The sequence below is a fragment of the Anomaloglossus baeobatrachus genome, chromosome 5 (assembly GCF_048569485.1).
Source record: "Anomaloglossus baeobatrachus isolate aAnoBae1 chromosome 5, aAnoBae1.hap1, whole genome shotgun sequence".
NCBI classification, from domain to species: Eukaryota; Metazoa; Chordata; class Amphibia; order Anura; family Aromobatidae; genus Anomaloglossus; species Anomaloglossus baeobatrachus.
The window spans coordinates 163,280,392-163,302,821 of NC_134357.1; the positions used below are offsets into that span (position 1 = coordinate 163,280,392).

The following is a 22,430-nucleotide window of genomic DNA, read 5'->3' on the forward strand; positions in this document are numbered from 1 at the left end:
GCTGTATGTTTTGGGTAATTGTTGTGCTGGAAGATGCAGCCATGACCCATTTTTAATGTCTTGGAAGGAGGTTGTCACTCAGGATTTTACGGTACATGGCTCCATCCATTGTCCCATTGATGCAGTGAAGTAGTCCTGTGCCCTTAACAGAGAAAAACCCCAAAACATAATGTTTCCACCTCCATGCTTGACAGTGGGGATGGTGTTCTTTGTTTCATAGGCAGCATTTCTCTTCCTCCAAAGGCGGCAAATTGAGTTAATGCCAAAGAGCTCAATTTCTGTCTCATCTGACCACGGCACCTTCTCCCAATCACTCTCAGAATCATCCAGGTGTTCATTGGCAACGTTCAGATGGACTTGCACATGTGCCTTCTTGAGCAGTGAGAATTTACGGGCACAGCAGGATTTTAAGCCATTACGGCGTAATAGTTTCTTGGTGACAGCAGTCCCAGCTGCCTTGAGGTCATTAACAACTTCTCCCCATGTAGTTTTAGGCTGACCTCTCACCTTCCTCATGATCCTGGATACCCCATCAGGTGAGATTTTGCATGTTGCCCCAGATCAATGTCTATTGACACTCATTTTGTATTTCTTCCATTTTCTTACTATTGCACCAACAGTTGTCTCCTTGTCACCCAGCATCTTACTTATGATTTGTAGCCCATTCCAGCTTTGTGCAGGTCTATGATCTTGTCCCTGACATCCTTAGAAAGCTCTTTGGTCTTGCCCATGTTGTAGAGGTTAGAGTCTGACTGATTAATTGAGTCTGTGGACAGGAGTCTTTTATACATTTGACAATTTAAGACAGCTGTCTTTAAGGCAAGTAGCAAGTTCATTAGGAGCGTCTAAGTCAGTGATGGCGAACCTGTGGCACTCCAGCTGTTGCAAAACTACAATTCCCATCATGTCTTCACAGCCAAAGCTTTTGCTTTGAATGGCCAGGCATGATGGGAATTGTAGTTTTGCAACAGCTGGAGTGCCACAGGTTCGCCATCACTGGTCTAAGTGGTCTGAAGGAACCAGAACGCTTAATGGCTGGTAAGGGATCAAATACTTATTTCTCTCTGCAAAATGCAAATAAATTTATATAATTTATACATTGTGATTATCGGGATTTTATTTTGGATATTCTATCTCTCACTGTTAAAATTAACCTACCCTTAAAATGATAGACTGTTCATGTCTTTGTCAGTGGGCAAACTTACAAAATCAGCAAGGGATCAAATAATTATTTACTTCAATGTAGAATGTCTATAGACAGGTTGCTGCTAATCGCATAAGGGGTGATGTCAAACAAATGCCGCATGCCAGTTAGTCACTGTAATGATAAACTCCTGATGCTAAAACAAACATTGCAAGTAAACAACACCATGAACCTTGATAAGAGTGGCATGGTTGAATTAGTATATTAACCCTTACAGCATGCTGTCTTCAGATTACCTAACAAAAATCTGCTGACAGATTCCTTTTTAAGCTTAAGGCTTTCCCAGTGGATTTTTTTTAAATTCACTGCTGGAGTGGTGGTTTTAATCTAAGGTCCCTTCCCCTACTCATATATTCACCTGCTGCCGTTTTCATCTTCTATCACCGCTAATCTCGTCTGCCTCAAGCAGTTTGTGACCTGCTGGCTTGCTCCAGTGTGTTATGGAGCGTGCTGGAGGTCACTCTTCAACACAAGTCTTTGAGAGCCTTGTTCTGGCTTTTATAGACATGTGTTCAGAGCTTATGAAATAACTTCTGACTTCTGGCTAGTCACAAATTTCAGTGGCAAAATGGCAATGTGTGACTGAGTGGTGTTGGCAAAAGGTGAAGACACTGGTGGGTGAATATATTGAAAGGGACCTTAGATTAAAAGCATCAATTCGGCGGTGAAAAACAAACAAACATTGGAGTGGTGCTTTACTAATTATGGTTTCACATCAACAAGTTGTGTCCATACTCAATCTTACACTGTCGAATCAGTGTTCATCATGTCAGACTTTTTGTAGGGATTCAGAAATTGTAATGTCCAGTTGTCATTTAATTACCGTAATACAGAGTTTTAAGAAAAGGTACTCCAGGATTGTTATTTTATCGCGAACACAAAACATACATATCAGAAGAACTAACAGGTTTTGCTTAAAGGGGTATTCTTAAGTCTGAAAGTTTTGCCTATCTACGGCATAGGGCACAATTTCCCAATTGGTAGGGGTCCAACTGCTGAGGCCCCCAGCAATCCTGAGAAACAGGTGTCTGAAGAACCTCATGTGAACTGAATGATGGTCGTTCCATTCATTCTTGATAGGCCTGCTGAAAATATCCTAATGGTATCGGCTGTCCTCTGGAACTTCTATAAAAATACATGGAGCTCTATGTGAACTAACAATAGTACAGGTTGACAAACAATGAAAACTGTTAAGGTCCAGTCACACTAAGCAACTTACCAGCGATCCCAACAACGATAGGGATCGCTGGTAAGTTGCTAGGAGGTTGCTGGTGAGATGTCACACTGCGACGCTTCAGCGATCCCACCAGCAACCTGACCTGGCAGGGATCGCTGGAGCGTCGCTACACAAGTTGCTGGTGAGCTCACCAGCAACCAGTGACAAGCCCCCAGCGCCGCGTGGAAGATGCTGCGCTTGGTAACTAAGGTAAATATCGGGTAACCAACCCGATATTTACCTTGGTTACCACCGCACGGAGCTACACGTGCAGAGAGCAGGGAGCAGCGCACACTGAGTGCTGGCTCCCTGCTCTCCTAGTTACAGCACACATCGGGTTAATTAACCCGATGTGTGCTGCAGCTAAATGTGCACACAGCAGGGAGCAGCGCACAATGCTTAGCGCTGGCTCCCTGCTCTCCTAGTTACAGCACACATCGGGTTAATTAACCCGATGTGTGCTGCAGCTACATGTGCACAGAGCAGGAGCCGGCACTGACAGTGAGAGCGGCGGAGGCTTGTAACAAAGGTAAATATCGGGTAACCAAGGACAGGGCTTCTTGGTTACCCGATGTTTACATTGGTTACCAGCCTCCGCAGAAGCCGGCTCCTGCTGTCTGCACATTTAGTTGTTGCTGTCTCGCTGTCACACACAGCGATCTGTGCTTCACAGCGGGACAGCAACAACTAAAAAATGGCCCAGGACATTCAGCAACAACCAACGACCTCACAGCAGGGACCAGGTTGTTGCTGGATGTCACACACAGCAACATCGCTAGCAACATCGCTGCTACGTCACAAAAGTTGTTCGTTAGCAGCGATGTTGCTAGCAATGTTGCTTAGTGTGACGGGGCCTATAGCCCAAACAGAGGAATATTGATGCATATCCAGTCATAGAAATAGAATTGATAATATAAAGCAAACCACATTTTGATTTTCAAACTCATCCAAAACTTCTTGTGACTGTACTTTTTCTGAGCTCACGTTTTGAATATCAGATAGCCAGACAGAGACGTTCCCAGGGTGTTCTTTTTGATTGAGCCTTGAAAAAGTTCAAACCAAACCTTCTCCTCTTTCTTAAGCTCCACAACTGCAAATTGGTGCTTTAGGCTTTCAGCGGGCCCAGTGCTGCTGTTCTGAAGAGCAATTCTATGTCGTCCACCAAAAACCAAATGTCCAAGTCCCTTACTGATACCAAAATCCACACTTATTGAAAAGGCATAAACTCCACTGTATGGTGCTGTGAAGTGGCCATCATCTGATGAAAATACATCTCCATAATTTAAATGGATATTACTAAATCTAATCATGTTTGATCCTTCAGCTCCACTGGAAAACCCTGCACTGAAGGCAACTAGAGGATCTAAAAGAGAAAACACAAACCATGGACAGTTAATTTTTAGACCCCGTTAAATATAAAACACACAATTTATTCATTCTAGCTAGTTCTACATTTATTCATCCTAAAAGGGTAAATAAACTTAAAGGACACAGGTACCAAAGAGCCAGTCTAAGTGGTTATTATAGGTACTCTAGAGAGAGGCGATCTATTACAGGACTGTCTAGTCTCCATTTTTATGTTAGAAACTGAACAGGTACTGCACATGGTCTCAGCAAGTTCTATAGTAAAGAGCAGGGCAACAACATCTATGGCATCCATTAAGGCCACCATAATGCCTTTACCAGTATAGGGCTTTCAAGAGAAATTTACTCTTCTTCTTGTGTGGTCTCAAACTAAAAAAGTACAGTTATATATATGGCAAATTGAATTTCTTGCGCAATGAAAAATCAGGAATCTAGTAGAAAAGTAGAAAGTTTGAAGAATTTGTTAGGAAACTACAAGAATAGCAATTTTCTAATATATTCTTATTATTGATATTGTTTCTTAGGCTGCGTGCCCATGATCAGGGTTCACAGCATTTTGGAGGCAGCGTGTTTTCGCTGCTTCCTAAACGCTGCATTGTACAGTATAAGCACCGTGGATGCGATTTCCAGAAATTCAATGCCCACTGTGCTTGTTTTTCTTGCAGCGTAAACTGACATGTAGTGAGACTTCAAGGAGCTGCGAGTGTTCTCTACAGGGAGAACACAGAGAAAGACCACAGCGGCCTGAACCCTGATCGTCGGAACGAGCTGCTGCAGTCTCTTGCTGAGAGCACTCACGGACCCCCAGGAGAGTATATGCTGCATCCAGGATGCAGCATGTCCAGATCGTTATAACCACAGCATCCTTCCTCTATTTAGATGAGATGGTCAACTGCGCATTCTCAATTAGTCAGATTTTGTCGGATACTGCAGTCCTTCCTCTGAATCTCACTGATGGACTAAATATCAAATTTCAGTCAGTTAGTGGATCTGCAGATGTGAACTTCCTTATTTTTTCTCTTTTTCGACATCCCAATGACCAGCTTTATTGTACTTTATTACGAATGCTTGTGCTATATGTGTCTATACCATATAATATATACCGTATACTGTGTGCAATTATTAGGCAAGCTAGTATTTTGACAATATCATTTTTCATTGCTATTACTCATTTATATAACATTATTAATTACTGACCTGATCATCACTGTAATAATCTAAATTTTCCATTAGTTTGTGGAAGGAAAGCAGAGCACCCAGAGGAAACCCTTGAAGTACATACAAACTTCTTTGAGATGTTGGCCAAGCTAGTATTTGAACCTAGGACCTCAGTGGTGCAAGACTGCAGTGCTAACCACTGAGCCACCATTCTGCAATATTAACATATGCCCCTATACACATTAGGTGGTCAGCCAGTCTTGCCAAAATCAGCAGATGTGGTTGAGATTAAAGAAATATATATGACCATCTTTAGACTGTTCTGCTGTCAGTAAGAGGAATCAGCCAGTCGTAATATATATAGTGGGTGGGATAGAGCTATCCACCACCTGTCTGAATACTTCACTTTAGCGATGTGGCTTGAAAAAGGAGATGCAAGTATATGGACCCTCAGTGAGTGCAAAGAGAAGAATCAACCAACAAGCAACAAATAAGTGCTACGCTTCAATGTAACTGTTTTAATAACTCAGGGAAATTTAGCCAGTGGGGTCCTGAATGTAGCATTAATACCAAACAAGTGTACGACAGGCATAGCAAAGATTAAGAACATACCTTGATGGGACGTGACTGTTTCATCAGATTGCCAGTGTTCATCACTATGTTTTTTAGTGTCTGGTTTACTTTGTGATTCTCCTCCTTTTTGTCTTTTTTTCATTTTTTTATCAATAAAAGACTTGAGCTTTTCAATGTCCAGAGAAACGTCTGATGAAACAAGAGCTTCATAATTTCCAAATATTTTATGGAATAACTGGATATGTTTATTATAAAGATCTCTAAAGTTTTCAATGTCAAACTTCATGGAAGTAGTGAAAGTATTAAGTGGTTTTAAAGCATCTCCAATAGTATCATTCATGGAATGAGGAAAACTAAAGAATGAAGACTCCAGCTCATTCACTTTAACTTGGAGATGCTGAAGATCCTTTTTCAAGATCATTATATCATTATATTCAGATTCTTCAGCATCATTATCTCTAAATGCTTCATGGTTGGGCTCCATGTGCACTAAATCACTACTCTGGAAAGGTTTCTTTCCTTCATTATTTTGCCCAACATTGTAAATGCCAGAGGACTCAGGGGAATTTTGGCTTCCATATTGTATCTCCAAGAATTGGAGACGTTCACTCAAGGAATCTGTACTGAGCAGCTGCTTTTCCAGCATATGCAAAGTGCTATTCAGCACTTCATTCATTTTTATAACTGTCATATACACAGCTTCATGATTATCTTCAGACAAAAGTTCCAGAGCTTCTTCACCAAGTAGAGCTTCCAACACTCTTTCATGTCTTATTGCATCTTCTAGAAGAGAACTGAAAGAACTGTCTAGATGTTTAATATGCTTGTGAATCTGGACATTGTCTGTCCTAATATGTTTAACATCATCTGTAAGGTTTTTTATTTGCATTTGCAGCTGGGATGTTATTAACAATAGCATTCGTCCTTGTTCTTGTTGTGCAGCAAGAGACTGACGATTGAACTGCAGTGCTTGTGCTAGGTCTTCTACAGAATGTTGCAGATATGTCTTTGAACTTCCTTCCTTCTGCTTGACATCTTCTATTCCATATAAAACATCTCTGAATTGATTTGAAAAGTTCTGTTGTATTTCCTCAAGAGCAATTATGTCTAAATTCATTTTGTGGCAGTCACAATTCCTAAATAACTCATCACTGCCATTTTGTATACTCAGAATAGTAAAATTGAGTTCCACTATCTGCCTCTGGAATAGGTCTTTTATTTCTTCCATGATGAGGCTTTTCTCCATGAACTGTACCTGAACTCTCCCAGAGTGCTCTCTAAAATTGGTACGGAGTTCCTTTAACCATTTCTCCAGAACACTAATATTTTCAAAAGCTGCCTCTGACTCAGCCAATAAATCTTTAATCTGATTATCGTGTTCCATTAGGGTCTCATTCACTTGGTAATTTGAAATGGAAGATACCTCCCCTTGTCTTGGAGAACAAAGTAATGTCATATTTTGAGACAAATCTGTAAGATCATCTTGAATTTGTTCCTGTTCTCTACGAAGTTCTTCAATGGTAAAGTTCAAGTAGGAATACTGTGAATGCTGAAACTTTAGATTCCTTTTCAACTTAATGTCTGTATTAGCCTTTATCATGGTCATATTATGCTGGAACACAGTTTGTTGTGTGTGAAAATTGCTATCTATCTGTTGTTTCATTTGTTCAAGCTTGTCAACATTTTCTTGAATTTTTGACTCAAATTTGGTCCCTAGCTCATAAAGGTCTTTTTTTGGTACAGAGTTCTCTAAAAATACATCCAGCGTTCTTCTGTTAACTTCAACGCTTTCAGAAAGGTTCTTCACCATAATATTAAGATTTTGCAGACTTTTATTAAAACTGGTCCATATGGGGCTAAAATGGGCTTTGAGGAAATTTTCCACATGTGGCAGTACTACTTCACGGACAACATCATCTATTCCTGCAACATAAATATACAGTATTAAAATAAATGTACTGGAATACTCCAACAATGCAAATGAAACTGACCTAGGTCTTGGTATTTGCAGTAATGTATATGAAGTGTGGTGCGGGGCAGTATTGAAATGTAAGGTCTGCATCTTCTGCACCACAGTACATTACACGAAAGATGAAGTCCTGGCTGGGTGTGCATGTTGATGTCATAAAGGCAGTATTCCTATGTAGGCCGTATGAGACTGATGGTTTTGGCCTGCCAGGACAGGATGACGCCTTACTCAGAAACAGAGACCACCAGTTCTTTGAAACAAACATAGTTTTACAGTCCTTCAATGGCAACTCTACACACCTATTAGCGGGTACACAACTTCTCATAGGTTTCAGTAACACAGAGTATTCTTAAGAACACCTTCTTTAGACACATCTAGGATGCTCCTTTTCTCACAGGTACAGCTACCTTCAGCACATCCCAGCTTAGCTCCACAGTGCAGCCCATGGAAACCATTCTTACCTCAATGAGGTTCTGTGTCTGATTCTCCTCGTAGAGGGGATGGATGGGTTATTTCCAATACTGCAAGATTTCATTGCATGGCATTAAGCTTCCAGATGCTTAGGGAACTCTTCCCAGGGACAATCTCTTGTCTCGTGTGCTCTTCCGTTTTGGCCCTTTACCTTTAGAAGCTGTAAGCCATTAAAGGGCCTGACTGCTAGAAGTCCTTCTATCCGGGCTTCTCTTATTAGGTCATTCTGATACAAAGGTTGGTCCCTGGTCCTGACACAGTCCCTTACTCTGTATTTTGGTTGGTCACTTTCAATCACTCTATCCTGGTTCCAGTCTGCATACTCCTGTCTGCCAGAGATCACCCACTTTATGTGACCTTGATGACCATTCAGACCATAGGTCTGCTATAGTCACACTCTAGAATCTAACTGACTTTCTTGAAACAAAATGTTTCTTTACCTACACACTAACACCCCTCACATTATGGGCTAGTCTCAACCTTAACTATTTCTTGCCCTAATGTCAACGTAACCACATACTACATTGTAACACATTATACATGACATTATAATACACATTATACTTCACATTACAATAACGCAATTGGTGACTTCCGGGGGAAGGCAACAACTAGTCCCCCTCCTTACATTTACACCGTCCTTCACTTGCTCTGTTGGGTACATTGACGAAAAGATAACAGAGCTGAATGATAGTATAATGCAATGGGTGTATTACCTTACCTGAGGCATTAGCTTTTGAGAGGACAAGATAAGCAGACTAATGAAAACAAAATACCATAAATGTTTATTGCCCTTTACAGCCCCTTAACAAAATGTTCACACACCAGCATACCTGACTGATTTTGACTGTTCCCTAGTGCAATGGTTGCATTATTGCCCAGCGCATTCTGAAGATCCTGAAGATGACTAGCAGCCTGATGAATGTCATTTTGAATATCTTCCAATAGACTTTCTTGGCTTTCCACAGCTTTAATAATTTCAGTCACCTCTGGAAAACGGCAGAAAAAAAACTGAAAGTTAACAATGCAAGAAATTTCAAAATCATTATAACATTTTAAATATTACGATAAATTAGGATTGAAGGGATTGTCCACTTTTATTTTAAGCAGTACACATTATCCACTGGCATTAATATGCTATTTTTTTTATAAATATATGGATATGTTGAGTATGATGAGCAGATCAATTCATGGGACTACGGAACAGCGTCCAGTTCAGTGGTACCTGGTGGCTGGACGAGAGCCCATGAATCTCTTATCTTACGGTGCCCCCAGCAAGGCTTTTGATTAGTCAAGGCTGGTGCAACCAACATCATCTGGACGTCATGCTCACTTATAGTTTGGACTTTTGGATTTATTTTCTGTTTATTCATTCAGAGTTGTAGAACTTTCTCATTTTTACATAAGCTTTTTTTTGTATCTGTTCACAAGTTATATAAACATGTTTTTTTTTTGTTTTCTGCATAAGAAGGAAGAAATGCAGCAAGCCAGTAATTAGAGAAAGTTCTTATTGTGTCATGCGGACACCTGCAGAAAATGTGGGGAGAAAATGTAGAAAAAAAAATGCAGCATTTATGCTACGTGTGATATACATGCTACTCAGCATTATATTTTTATTACATTTCATTTTTATGGCTTCAATGGAGAAAAAGCAAGCATGCTATATTTTTGTGTCATTTACTGATCATCATAAATAATTTAAATACTGTATAGTGCAGGTTGTTACTATTACATGGACACCAAATATGTCCATGTCATTTGCTATGTGATATTTATTTATTTATTTATTTATTTAAGTGCATTAAAAGTTACATTATTGTATTCATTTTTCATTATTTTGTAGTAATTTTATAGGAATAAAAAAAATGTGACTTTTTATGCCCTCTAGAATATAGGGACATAGAGATACATCTGTATATAGCATTGTATCTCTATGTACCAGTATATTTTGCCTCTGATTTTAGACATTCCAATTAAGCCTCAAGTATACAAAATATTTGTCAGTAATGGCTGTGTCTCATACCTTTAGCTGCTGTTGACAATCATGCAGGTTGTGGGTTCATTTTTTTTTTTTACTTAATGTAAGGCCTCCGACACACTCATGTGCCGCCGGTCCGTGTGTGCCATTTTTTACACGGACCAGAGACACCTGCACACGGGGACCTAGGTAATCCCTATGGTTAGGAGACACGTAAGTATTTTGGAACGGAACGTGTGTCCGTTCCGTACTTACATGTCTCCATGTGTTAAAAACGCTGACATGTCCGTGTTGCTCTGGCAGCACGGGTGTCACACATCCCGCACCCGTACCACACGGACGTAGTGTGGATGCGGTCCTGTGTGACACGTGCCGGAGAAAACACACGTCAGAGTAAAAAAAAAAAACGTTACTCACCTTCTCCAGCACTCCTGTCTCTGCCGCTGCTGTCACTTCCTGCCGACCGCCGCTCATTATACTCATTTAATATTCACTTCACTGTGGCCAGCAGCAGCAGCAGCGGGAAAGCGGCAGGGCTGGAGCTGAAGATCAGCACCATGGACAGCAGGAAGGACCACGTGAGTATGCAAATTACCGGTTCTCCGTGTGTTATCGCGGATAGCACATGGAGAACACACGTGGCCCGCACGTACCAGAGATACGTACTTACCTACATGCAACACGCAGGGTAAATACGTGTCTCGCGGCACGTGCGAGATTTTCACGTGAGTGTGTCAGAGGCCTAAGTGTGTGCAGAGCAGAGATGTTGGCCCCACCCAAAGAAGGAGGTATGACACAATGAAGACAGTGAGAGGAGACATAGCACAGAGAGAGAATAAGGGCTCTTGTCCACTTGCGATTTCCATGTGTGAGTGCGATCCAATAAAAAATCGGATCGCACTCGCACCAATGTTAAGCTATGAGGCATTGTTCACTAGCTTAATTTTATACGATATGACTCGTGCTGTCGGGGAAATCGCAGCATGCTGCGATTTGCACCGAGTCTCAGCTCTTGCACCCCCATGCAAGCCTATGAGAGCGAAAAAAAAATCAGAATACGGGTGGCATGCGCATGTCATACAGATGGCATACACATGTCACACAGCTCCTTGACACTTGCATACAGTGTCAGACTGGCTACTGGAGGAATCCCCAGTAATGCCAGTCCTGGCCGTGGTTACATGCACTGAACTCCGGAGCTGTCACCTGAGCTCCGGAGTGCAGCCTGGACTGAACAGCGAGCGCCGAGTGATTGATTCCCCGGCGATTGCTGTTCAGTTCAGCACAGCTGCAAACATACCGGGCTGGACTCTGGCGCTCAGGTGACAGCTCCGGAGTTCAGTGCAGGTAACCGCGGCGAGGCCTGGTATTACTGGAGATTCCTCCGGTAGCCAGTCCTACGCTACTTGCATAAACACTCACATAGCACTCGCATGATGCTCGCATGTCATATGGATGCTATGTGAGAAAAAAAAAAACGTACGCAGACCACATGCAAGACACTCGACTCCAATTTGTAGCCGAGTATCGCAGTGGTTTTTTAAACGCAAGTGGAGAAGAGCCCTTAGTGGAAGTCAAGACAAATCCCTGACATGGTGGAACTGCAGCTCCAAATTTAGACAGTTTCACTGAATCTGGGATGGCTGGGAACTATGACTAAATGCTGAATGTTTCCAAGTCCAAGAGCTAATAAAATCAATTTTACAGACCCAAAAGCGCAAGGAAAGTCGACTCCAATATTCTCAAAACCATATAAATAAGCCACACAGGTTTGGTGGTTGTGTTCTGTAGAGCAATGACATATTATTGAAACTTCAAAGGCTTGGAGGTGGAAGAATGAATCATATAATGAAAAGATAATCCCTTGAAGCATGGCTGTGGCCTAAAGAGAATCCATCACCAGTCTTTAGCTGCCTTTCTTATTTATTAAATAAACATACTGTATATTATTGCCAAACATGCAGAACACTCACTAATGCCCCAAAAGGGCTAGACTTTTTTTGCCAAACTCATGGGTGAACTTCCAGGTTATGGGATCCCAATATGAGTGAAATCCCACAACTACACACTGCCTCTAAGCGCTGCCGGACAGTAACCACATTATTTATATATCATTTACTAATCACTTAGTAAATGATGTGGCAGCACTGAGTTAGTACAAAGGGCAAGATCTTGTACAATCCCTGGGAAAGATATGTGGGATACTGTTCTGCATCCTACAACCAATAAAATAAGGCCTGACTTTTATTAGAAAGTCAGAACTTTTTGGGAGGCATTAAAAATTGTTCTGCACACTTTTGAAAATAAATTATATTTACAAAAATGACCAAAAGGGAAGCCCCAGACTAGTGAAGGGTACTCTTTAATGATGCTGTGGAGCTGCTTGATTTATCACTGTAAGGCTACTTTCACACTTCAGTCGTTTCAAATCCGTCAGGTCAGTCGTTGCGACGGAACAACGGATCCGTTGTTTTTCAGCTGTCAACAGACGCAACGGATGTGTTATTTCACAGGATTCCATTCGCAAGAATGCGGTGAAGTAACTGATCCGTCGCGTCCTTTACATCCGTTGTGCATCTGTTTTACGACGGATCCATCATGATCCGTTTGTTTTTTGGGACAGCCCAATGGGAGTGCCAGACATTTTGGTGACCTATTACTGTGTTTTCATAGGCCATCTATGAAAGTTTGTACAGAAAGGGGCAGAATAAATGTTGTTACAGCCAAAATTGTGTGTTGATATCAAGCCACTCTGAAGCCTTGCAATGTGATTGTGTACATACTGGACATGCTCACTAGAACATGACGGAATCCAGCACTGGATTCCGTCATATGACAGATTAAGACGGAATCCTGCATCATAGACAACCATTATACCTCTTGACGGATTGTGACGGAATCCTGTGCAGTGCATTTTTTTTGACTCTCCAAAAAACGTTACATTGTCAGTTCCTTCCACCCGACGGTCAGTCATTCCACAACTGATCTGTCACGCGGCGGATGCAATGCAAGGCCATAAGTCGCAATCTATGTCTATGGGGAAAAATCTGAATCCTGAAAAATATGTTGCAGGATACCGTATTTTCTCAAAGCAACGGATTGTGACTGATGGAAAAAGACTGAAGTGGGAAAGTAGCCTAAGACTGCAGCATGTGAATGACAAGATATTTCAATCAAGTATCAGGAAATACTAGAAGCAAATTTCATGTCCTTCTGTAAGGAGCTTGAAGCTTGGATGACATACTTGAAATACTACCAAGGTTGGGTTTCATAAGAAATCCTGGATAGGGATGAGCGAACTGTAAAGATCGAGGTTCGTACTAAACACTGGGTGTCTGGGGCTCAAACCCAAGCCCAATCTTTTAAAAAAAATCTGTGCCCAAGTTCGGATGCTGTTCATATGTTAACCACCCAATCAAGCTTCAGGGTATAAGGGTACGCTCAGTTGTCGGCCCACTTGCAGTTTCTAAATGGCTTTCACTGAAGGTCAAAACAATGTTTTTGCATGCTGTGTTTAAAAAAAACAAAAAAAAACTTAACAAACCCCACCCTCCCCAGAAATTTGGTTTATGCTTAGCTGTATGTGGGTGGAGACACAAACTGTCCAATCATTGACTTCCAGTTTACTCGTTACTTGAGTCGAGAGTGTCAGTTCGGGTCCCCATTGACTTATATTTGGTTCAGGGTCTGGGACCAAGTTTAGATCAAGTCTGGACCCCGAAAATAAGCTTTAACTTAAGTCCATCCGAACCCTGTGAACCCATACATCCACGCGTCCGGTCATCTCTTATCCTGGAAGATTCTGGAATGTCTGCTAGTCCCCAGACTGAACCCCATAGAAACTCTTTGGTGGATGTTATAAAGATAATTGCAGCATGGAAGCACAAGAATATAAGTGAACTGGAGGCCATTGCCCTTGAGGAATTGGCTAAGATTCCTAAGAAACTATGTCAGAATCTGGAGTCTTGCTAAGCATCACATTTGCAGCAGGTCATAACAGTCAAAGGTTTATTAAGTGCTAAAGACGCTTGTCATGAAAGGGCTGAATAATTTTTTATCTGCAGCAGTCAGTAAACATAAGATTTTGTGTTGAATTTGGAAACAGCTTTTGCTATATCATTTGTGTTGACTTATTATATTATTATTTTTTATATATACAGTACAGACCAAAAATTTGGACACACCTTCTCATCTCTTGAACAACTGTTAAGAGGAGACTTTGCGCAGCAGGCCTTCATGGTAAAATAGCTGCTAGGAAACCACTGCTAAGGACAGGCAACAAGCAGAAGAGACTTGTTTGGGCTAAAGAACACAAGGAATGGACATTAGACCAGTGGAAATCTGTGCTTTGGTCTGATGAGTTCAAATTTGAGATCTTTGGATCCAACCACCGTGTCTTTGTAGAAATGGTGAACGGATGGACTCTACATGCCTGGTTCCCACCGTGAAGCATAGAGGAGGAGGTGTGACAGTATGGGGGTGCTTTGCTGGTGACACTGTTGGGGATTTATTCAAAATTGAAGGCATACTGAACCAGCATGGCTACCACAGCATCTTGCAGCGGCATGCTATTCCATCCGGTTTGCGTTTAGTTGGACCATCATTTATTTTTCAACAGGACAATGACCGCAAACACACCTCCAGGCTGTTTAAGGGCTATTTGACTAAGAAGGAGAGTGATGGGATACTACGCCAGATGACCTGGCCTCCACAGTTACCAGACCTGAACCCAATCGAGATGGTTTGGGGTGAGCTGGACCGCAGAGTGAAGGAAAAAGGGCCAACAAGTGCTAAGCATTTCTGGGAACTCCTTCAAGACTGTTGGAAAACCATTTCTGGTGACTACCTCTTGAAGCTCATCAAGAGAATGCCAAGAGTGTGCAAAGCAGTAATCAAAGCAAAAGGTGGCTACTTTAAAGAACCTAGAATATAAGACATATTTTCAGTTGTTTCACACTTTAAGTATTTCATTCCACATGTTTTCATTCATAGTTTTGATGTCTTTAATGCGAATCTACAATTTTTAGAGTCATGAAAATAAAGAAAACTCATTGAATGAGGTGTGTCCAAACTTTTGGTCTGTACTGTATAATATTATTTTATCATTATTATTATTATTACTATTATTATTATTGAGTAGTGGATTACAAAAATCATAAAGTCTGTAAATCTTGGGAGTAAACCCAATGTGCAATTGCGGTTGAATCATTTTGAGTGAAACTGTACATTGAGATTTTAGATGTATGCTCTTTTTGTTTTACTTAAAACCAGGATTTAAACAGGATTAACCAATATTATACCACATTATTTTACATTTGCTTCAATTATATACAACACTTTAAAACCCTACCAGCGCTATGTTGCAATTCTTCAGTCTTCTCAGAGCTGGATATATGGTCCACTGGAACCTGAATAGCATTAGGATCTGTAAATGTAAAGTAATTTTAACAATTATGGTTAGCTAGTACTATGCATAGGACTATTCTTATCCATCAAGAAAGAAAAAGACCTAAAAGGGCAGCATTACACATGGACTTTATTTTTATATTGTAATATTAAAACATGTTGAATGCTATATTCTGTATATATACACAGTAAGATCCAGAAATATTTAAATATTTGGACAGTGACAATTATTTTTAATATGAGCTCTGCATGCCACTATTTTTTTTATTTAAAATGAAACAACTGAGATACAATAAGTTTTGTCTAAAGGGTACTTTACACTCTGCGACATTGCTAACGATTTATCATCGGGGTCACGGTGTTTGTGACACACATCTGGCGTCGTTAGCGACATCGCGGCGTGTGACACGTACGAGCGACCTTCAACAATCCCAAAAGTGCTAAAAATCGTGGGTTTTGGAGAGGTCGTTCAAACACCAAATATCGTTGTATGTGCAGTAATGAGGTTGTTCCTCGTTCCTGCGGCAGCAAACATCGCTATGTGTGACACCACAGGAACGAGGAACATCTCCTTACCTGCGGCCGCCGGCAATGAGGAAGGAAGGAGGTGGGCGGGATGTTACGTCCCGCTCATTTCCGCCCCTCCACTTCTATTGGGTGGCCGCTTAATGACATCGCTATGACACCGAATGAACCGCTCCCTTAGAAAGGAGGCGGTTCGCCGGTCACAGTGACATCGCTAGGCAGGTAAATATGTGACTGTTCCTAGCGATGTTGTGCGCTATGGGCAGCGATGTGCCCGTGACGCACAACCGACGGGGGTGGGTACGCTCGCTAGAGATCTCACTAGCGAGATCGCAGCGTGTAAAATACCCTTTACTCATGTGAAATACATGCTCTGTGGGGTTGAGATCTGGGGATTGACTTGACCATTACAGAATATTTCACTTCTTTGCCTTAAAAATCTCCTTGGTTGCTTTCGTGGTATGTTTTGGGTCATTGTCCATCTGTATGGTGAAGCACCAACCAATCAACCTTTCTACTTTTGCTTGAATCTGAACAGAAGGTATCGCCCTGTATACTTCAGAAGTTATCCAGCTGCTTTTTTCTCTAGTCACTTCAACAAGAAACAGTAGTGACCCAGTGCCATTGGAAGCCATGCATGCCCGGCCATCACACAACCTCCACCATGTTTTACAGAGGATGTGGTGCACTTTGGTTCATGATCCGTTGCAATCCTTCTCCTTAGCAAAAATAAGAGTGAAAAAGAAACCGCTCACCGCTTTGCAGGAATGCTGGTATGCACCTTAGTTCAATCAATTTCCAATGATCCAGGCACGGACGAACGGCAGCAAGCCGCACAATAGTAGATGATACACCAAGAAAAAAGTCCAGCTGGGCATCCATGGATAAAAGTAAAAATTAACTTTTTTTTATAGCATTAAAAAAATTTAATAGCGGCACTGGCATATAAGTACTGACGTTGCGTTGTAAAATGTCTAATCTGGCCTTTCTATTTTTAAAGCTGATTAGCTGATTCATGGCTTGCACCTTGTGGAAAATCCTCTGTATTTTCTCTCATAAAGTCATCTCTTAATGGTACAATTAAATACTGAAACACATACGTCCTGGAGAGTGTTATCCACTTGGGTGGATATTGTGAAAGGGTTTTTTTCTTCACAGTGGAAAGGATACTGTGAGTGTCCACCACTGTTATTTTCCATAGACATCCAGGCCTTTTTGAATTCGTAAGCTCCACAGTGTACTCTCTTTTTTTTGCAGAATATATCAAACTGTTGATTGGCCTACTGCTATCATTTCTGCTATATTTCTGCTATCCCTCTAATGAATTTCTTCTTTTTTGCAGCTTAGGCTAGTTTCACACATCCAGCATTTTGCTGGATTGCTGGATTCGGCACACTCCAGTACAGTGTTAATACTGTACAATGGCATCGCGGCACCTCCGGTCACATGCTCCAGTCACATGATAGCATGTGACCGGAGCTTGCCGCGATGCCATTGTACAGTATTAACACTGTACTGGAGTGTGCCGAATCCAGCAATCCCGTGAAATGCCGGATGTGTGAAACTAGCCTTAATGATGGTCTGTTTCTCTTCTACTGAGAGATTCTGTGACCACATGTTGTGGGGTCAGATCAACAACCTCTAAATGCTACAGTAATACCATACATGGAATCAGCTCCAGACCTTTATGAGGGAATAGCCCATGCAGTCCATTGAAAAGCTTTTGAAATAATTGGCCAATTACATTTGGCCCCTTGAAAATGACGTAGCTACATATTAAAGAGCTCTAATTTTCAAACCCTTACTTTATTCAGGATTTTAATAAGCTCAAATTAAAGCTAAGAGTCTGCACTTGAAGCCCATATTGATTATATAACTGTACCTTTAATGTGTTTTGGTAAACAGCTAAAATGCCAAAACCTGTGTCACTGTTGAAATATTTCTGGATCTACTGTATTATAAAATGTTGTAATTCAGACACAAGTCTTAGAAGTTCCAGAATAGTTCATGGTATACCTTGGCTGCAGCCTATGACTAGGGTTGAGCGAGTACCTAACGATTCGTAGTCACTATACTCATAACGAGTACTGTCTAATACTCGCGTATTTGTTCTGAATAACATGTACAATGCAAGTCAGTCAATGGGGAAAACTCGCAAAGTAACGAGTAACCCGAATGTCGTACTATTCGTGCGAGTAGCAAATAGTGCGGTATTCGAGTTACTCGTTACATTGCGAGTATTTCCCATTGACTTGCATTGCACATGCTATTCAGAATGAATTCGCAAGTAGTAGACAGTATTCATTATGAGTATAATGAGTATGAATAGTTAGGTACTCTCTGAACTGTACCTGTGATCCCTGCTGTAATAGCCTCCATTCATAAGTACAACAAGTCATATATAACGTGCGGCCTGATTGTATAGATTAAAAAGGGGCTTGATTTTTAGTACTGGTTGACATCACCATACACCTAACCACCTTGGACAGAATGGATTGGTGCTTGTTTCTGAACATTGTATATCCTTTAAAAGAAACCTGTCAGCAGGTTTTTACTATGGAATCTGATAGCAGCATAAAATAGTGACAAAGAATCTGATTCCAGGGATGTATCACTTACAGGACTGATTGGTGCAGTTTTGATATAATCCCTGTTTTCTCTGATGTAGATATAGCAGAGCTAAGACTTCTGACCTGTGTATAACCCCAGACACCTCTGACTGCCAGCTTGATGTGTACACTGTGTATTGTCAGCAAGCTGCCAATCATTGGTGGAGGCAGGGTAACACAGATTAGCTGAACCGCTATTCACTGAGACTGCTCTAGTGATAATCTTCTGCTGATAAAACACTAATTGTATTAAAACTACACCAAGCTGCTAAGCAAGAGATCCCTGGCATCAGGCTCTCTGCCCCTACATCATGCTGCTCTCAGATTAAATTGAAAAAGCCTGCTGACAGATTCCCTTTCAGAGGAAATTTCTACACAGGTTCTAAACATTCATATAAAAGATTTGTCCAGCAAGGGCATTGCCCAGTATCTACAAATACCAGTAGAAGCCATATGCACTGCTTGTATTGTATGTAACCACTTGCTGATAGACCATCTTTTTCACAGGATTAGTGGTATAAAAAATGGAGTCAGACAGACAAATCAGACCCCTAAAACTGTGGCCTGGGAAAGCTGAATGAGCTGCTATTCTAAGCGGAGAATGATGTAATCACATCAGATGGGGCTATTTCTGCAGTGTAAGTAGATACAATATGAGATCATTGGTGGTTAGTTCCACCTGATAGTGTGCTCAAGGGACCAGCGTCATCAGTCTAATCTTACCGGCATATTCACAAGTGGAGCCAGAATATCCAGGACAACATTTCCATTCTAAACTGGTTACAAACTTCCTTTTAAGTTCATAAATTGGCTTTTGTGCTAGCCGATACCTGAAGGGAAGGAAGGAAACATGCCAAATATATTGTCTGCGATACTTTTTTAATGGTAGTAGTAATAATAATAATGTAATGACAGTAGCAAAAATAATACAAATGAACAGCAATGTCATTATTTAACTAGAAAATTCTAATAGTAGTAGTATTTTTCCCCCAACTAGCATACACTGTGTAAATCATAATTGCTGCAAGCTAATCTAATGCCTTGAATGACTGAAATTCTTAATGCAACAATTTGAGCCATGTATTAGATGACTACCCCTTTGTAAAAGACTCTGTAAAGCTGTCCAGGTACCGGGCCATGATGACAAAGCATAAGATTCTGTTTTGTTGTAGGTGGCTGGTAATAATAATTATTTAAAACACTTGAATTCAATCCATGATTATTTTTGAAATGTTTCCACTAACCCCATGTCCATCCACAATCATCCACTGTAATCTTTTGTATTGAAGTACACAATTTCTTAATAAGATTGGGGCAGTGGAAAACCAGCAAAGCCAAAGTCTTGGGGCACATCAGTGTATCAATACAAGTCTCACAGTTATGTAGTCGCAAGGAACTGATGAATGACGACCACCGGATCAAACATCCCTATTAAATTTATTATTACGAAATGGACTTGGGATTTGTTTTTATGCACATGGAGGAACCGGGGAACACATCTCTGCATACTCACATAGTTTTCTGACAGTCAGGAGTTCCATTCGGACACGGCTGTTGGGACCTTATCACATATTTCTCAGTTTTGCAAACATCCGCATAGGTCACAATACGGTTGCGCACAAAAGAACACCATGTTCTATAAAGACACAAAAGAGATCAGAATATTTGGAATGGGTTTTTTTTTATTGCTTTATGCTATCTTGAGGTCATGTCTAATCATTTGGAAATTGATTGGAATTTTACTAGTTTTGTTGATTTGTGAGCAAATAGCAAAGACCAGTTATGGAATTACACAAAAGATTGATGCCCAAGAGACTGCTATCCCAAATGAGTTGCTAAAAATACCTATTACTTACTTAATCGTTATGACATTGACTAGAAATTATTTTGCCAAAAACAAAGTAACAGATAAAAATTGTGTAGGACTAATTCTATTAGAACACAGATAGGCAGGGCATCCAGGTGGCATTTAGTGGACATATTTATACTCTGTTAAGTGTGTATGTGTGGCGCCCTGGAGGCTTCAGTTGCCACAGGGTACTGCACCTCACTTAAGGTGCAGTATTCATCTCGGGTAAGGAGGGAGTTAATCACCGGTGTTTCCACATTTTACCTTACATACAGTTAGGTGCTTTCCCACTGGGATTGGCCTAGGGTGGATGGGGGGTTGCAATCATGAGACATGGGACTTTCCTAGTCACTAGCACAACCACTTGGGGGCGAGCACCACATGGGGTAGAAGTAGGAGCAACTTTTACATGTTCTTCAGTCAAGTTGGGACTACATTTCTGGCAACCACCTTCTTCCTTCTTTCTTCTTCAAGGGGCCTGTGGCTTGGAGCAAGAAGCTCAGCCTGGGTTCCTCACTTCCACAGGGGCATCTCTTAGCCACCGGTATTTGTCCTTTCCTATCTCCAACTTATCCGGAATCGGCTGGGGCCCATGACTGCAGAGCCTGGTACCCTGAGGGCAGCACTTGAACTGTGAGTAAAAAGACCTGAAACCCCAGCAGCTGACTCAGCCTCTTATTGCCATCGCCGTCGCCCACCGCTTCGGTGCCAACGGCCACCACTACAGCCCTTATCATTCTCCCCAGGGCCCGCCCCACCTGAGGGGAGCAGAACCATCCTTGCTGCGACACCACCAGCCCCGGCTAATCCCTGGCCGCGTACCACAGGTGGCATCACGAGACAACCACAACACCCAACTTCCTCAACCTCCATCATCCTACCATCATCCCATCCTCCATCTGGGCAGGGCCACCCGTGACATGCCAGACCCAACATCACCGGTTCGGTGATGAGTATATTTAACCCCTTGCCCCGTGGGAGCTACATATGTATATAGCAGTCTACTCTTCACTAATCTTTACATGCATGCTTACATTTTTTTGAGTTCTATTTTTTTGTAAAACTTTGATGTTGGTGGGATTGCTTTGTGCAGTCATTGTCTTCTCCTTTACACACTCTGCAAACATCCATGTATAATACTCACTGATTACTATAAATTAAATAGAGCAGTTACAGTGCAGTGCTAAGGGAGCAAACTGGTGAAGCACAGGGATGTGAATAACGTCAGCTAATGACTGTGGTTGACATAGAAAGGAGTTAAAAAAATGACCAAAAACAGCCATTAGCCAGCAGGTCAAACAGCAAAAGCATTTGTGTCCGTTTCTGTGAATAATTTTGAATGTAGAGTAGGGACTCATAAGAGTGGTGACCCTTGACGCCGGGTTGTAAGCTTACGTATTTTGGCCAAAATATGGACCAATACCTCACTTTATTAAATATCATTTTATATCTTTTTTTATTGCACAATTTTCTGCAGGATGCAGCCGAACCCTTTGGGGTATCTGTCCTGTGTGTCAAGGCACTTGTATAGTGAGGGCAGCCCACCTGATGTAATAATATGTGCATCATCGATAGGTTATAAGCTGTGTGACTGGCACCCCATCCAGCAACCACCCCCTCCATGATATGTTAGTCTTTGAGTGGTTGTCTCATCGGTATTCTACACCTGTGTTGCCCGCACCTTTATCATAGGGGCCGGTTGCATCCTGCTAGTGCTTTTGCTGTTTGACCTGTTGGCTAATCGCTGATTTTGGTGAGTTTTTCTTACTTCTTTTGAATCTATGTCCTTTTCTGTGACATTGAAAGAGCAGTCATTACTTTTCCCAAAGAAGCACATAAGCTTAGTGGATAAACATCTAAAGAGGTACACAGCATTATATTTACAGATCCAAAGAGACACACAACATAAACAGTTTTTTGGCACAATAATATGCTGTAGATACGTAACGTTCGTTACGGCAGCTATCAGAAGATATCGCATGTGCGACGGGGGCGGGTACTATCGCACTCGGCATCGCTAGCATCAGCTAGCGATGTCGCAGTGTGCAAAGTACCACTTACTCTGACTTCTGGTCAGACAGAAGTTGTGGTCACAAGATGGCTGCGT

General features: G+C 41.5%; 1 protein-coding gene across 1 annotated transcript in view; it reads right to left on the reverse strand.

Annotated features, from left to right (window-relative positions):
• Positions 1–3,237: 3,237 nt before the first annotated feature.
• The window catches only part of MMRN2 (multimerin 2), a 49,940-nt gene continuing 30,747 nt past the window's right edge, over positions 3,238–22,430 (reverse strand). Inside the window, exons 2-7 of the mRNA XM_075347270.1 lie at positions 19,988–20,110; positions 19,198–19,304; positions 15,285–15,359; positions 8,790–8,945; positions 5,556–7,439; positions 3,238–3,783 (exon numbers count right to left, since the gene is read on the reverse strand). Coding sequence (XP_075203385.1) covers positions 3,401–3,783; positions 5,556–7,439; positions 8,790–8,945; positions 15,285–15,359; positions 19,198–19,304; positions 19,988–20,110 — 2,728 coding nt within the window. The 3' untranslated portion in view covers positions 3,238–3,400. The remainder of the gene's footprint in view (positions 3,784–5,555; positions 7,440–8,789; positions 8,946–15,284; positions 15,360–19,197; positions 19,305–19,987; positions 20,111–22,430) is intronic.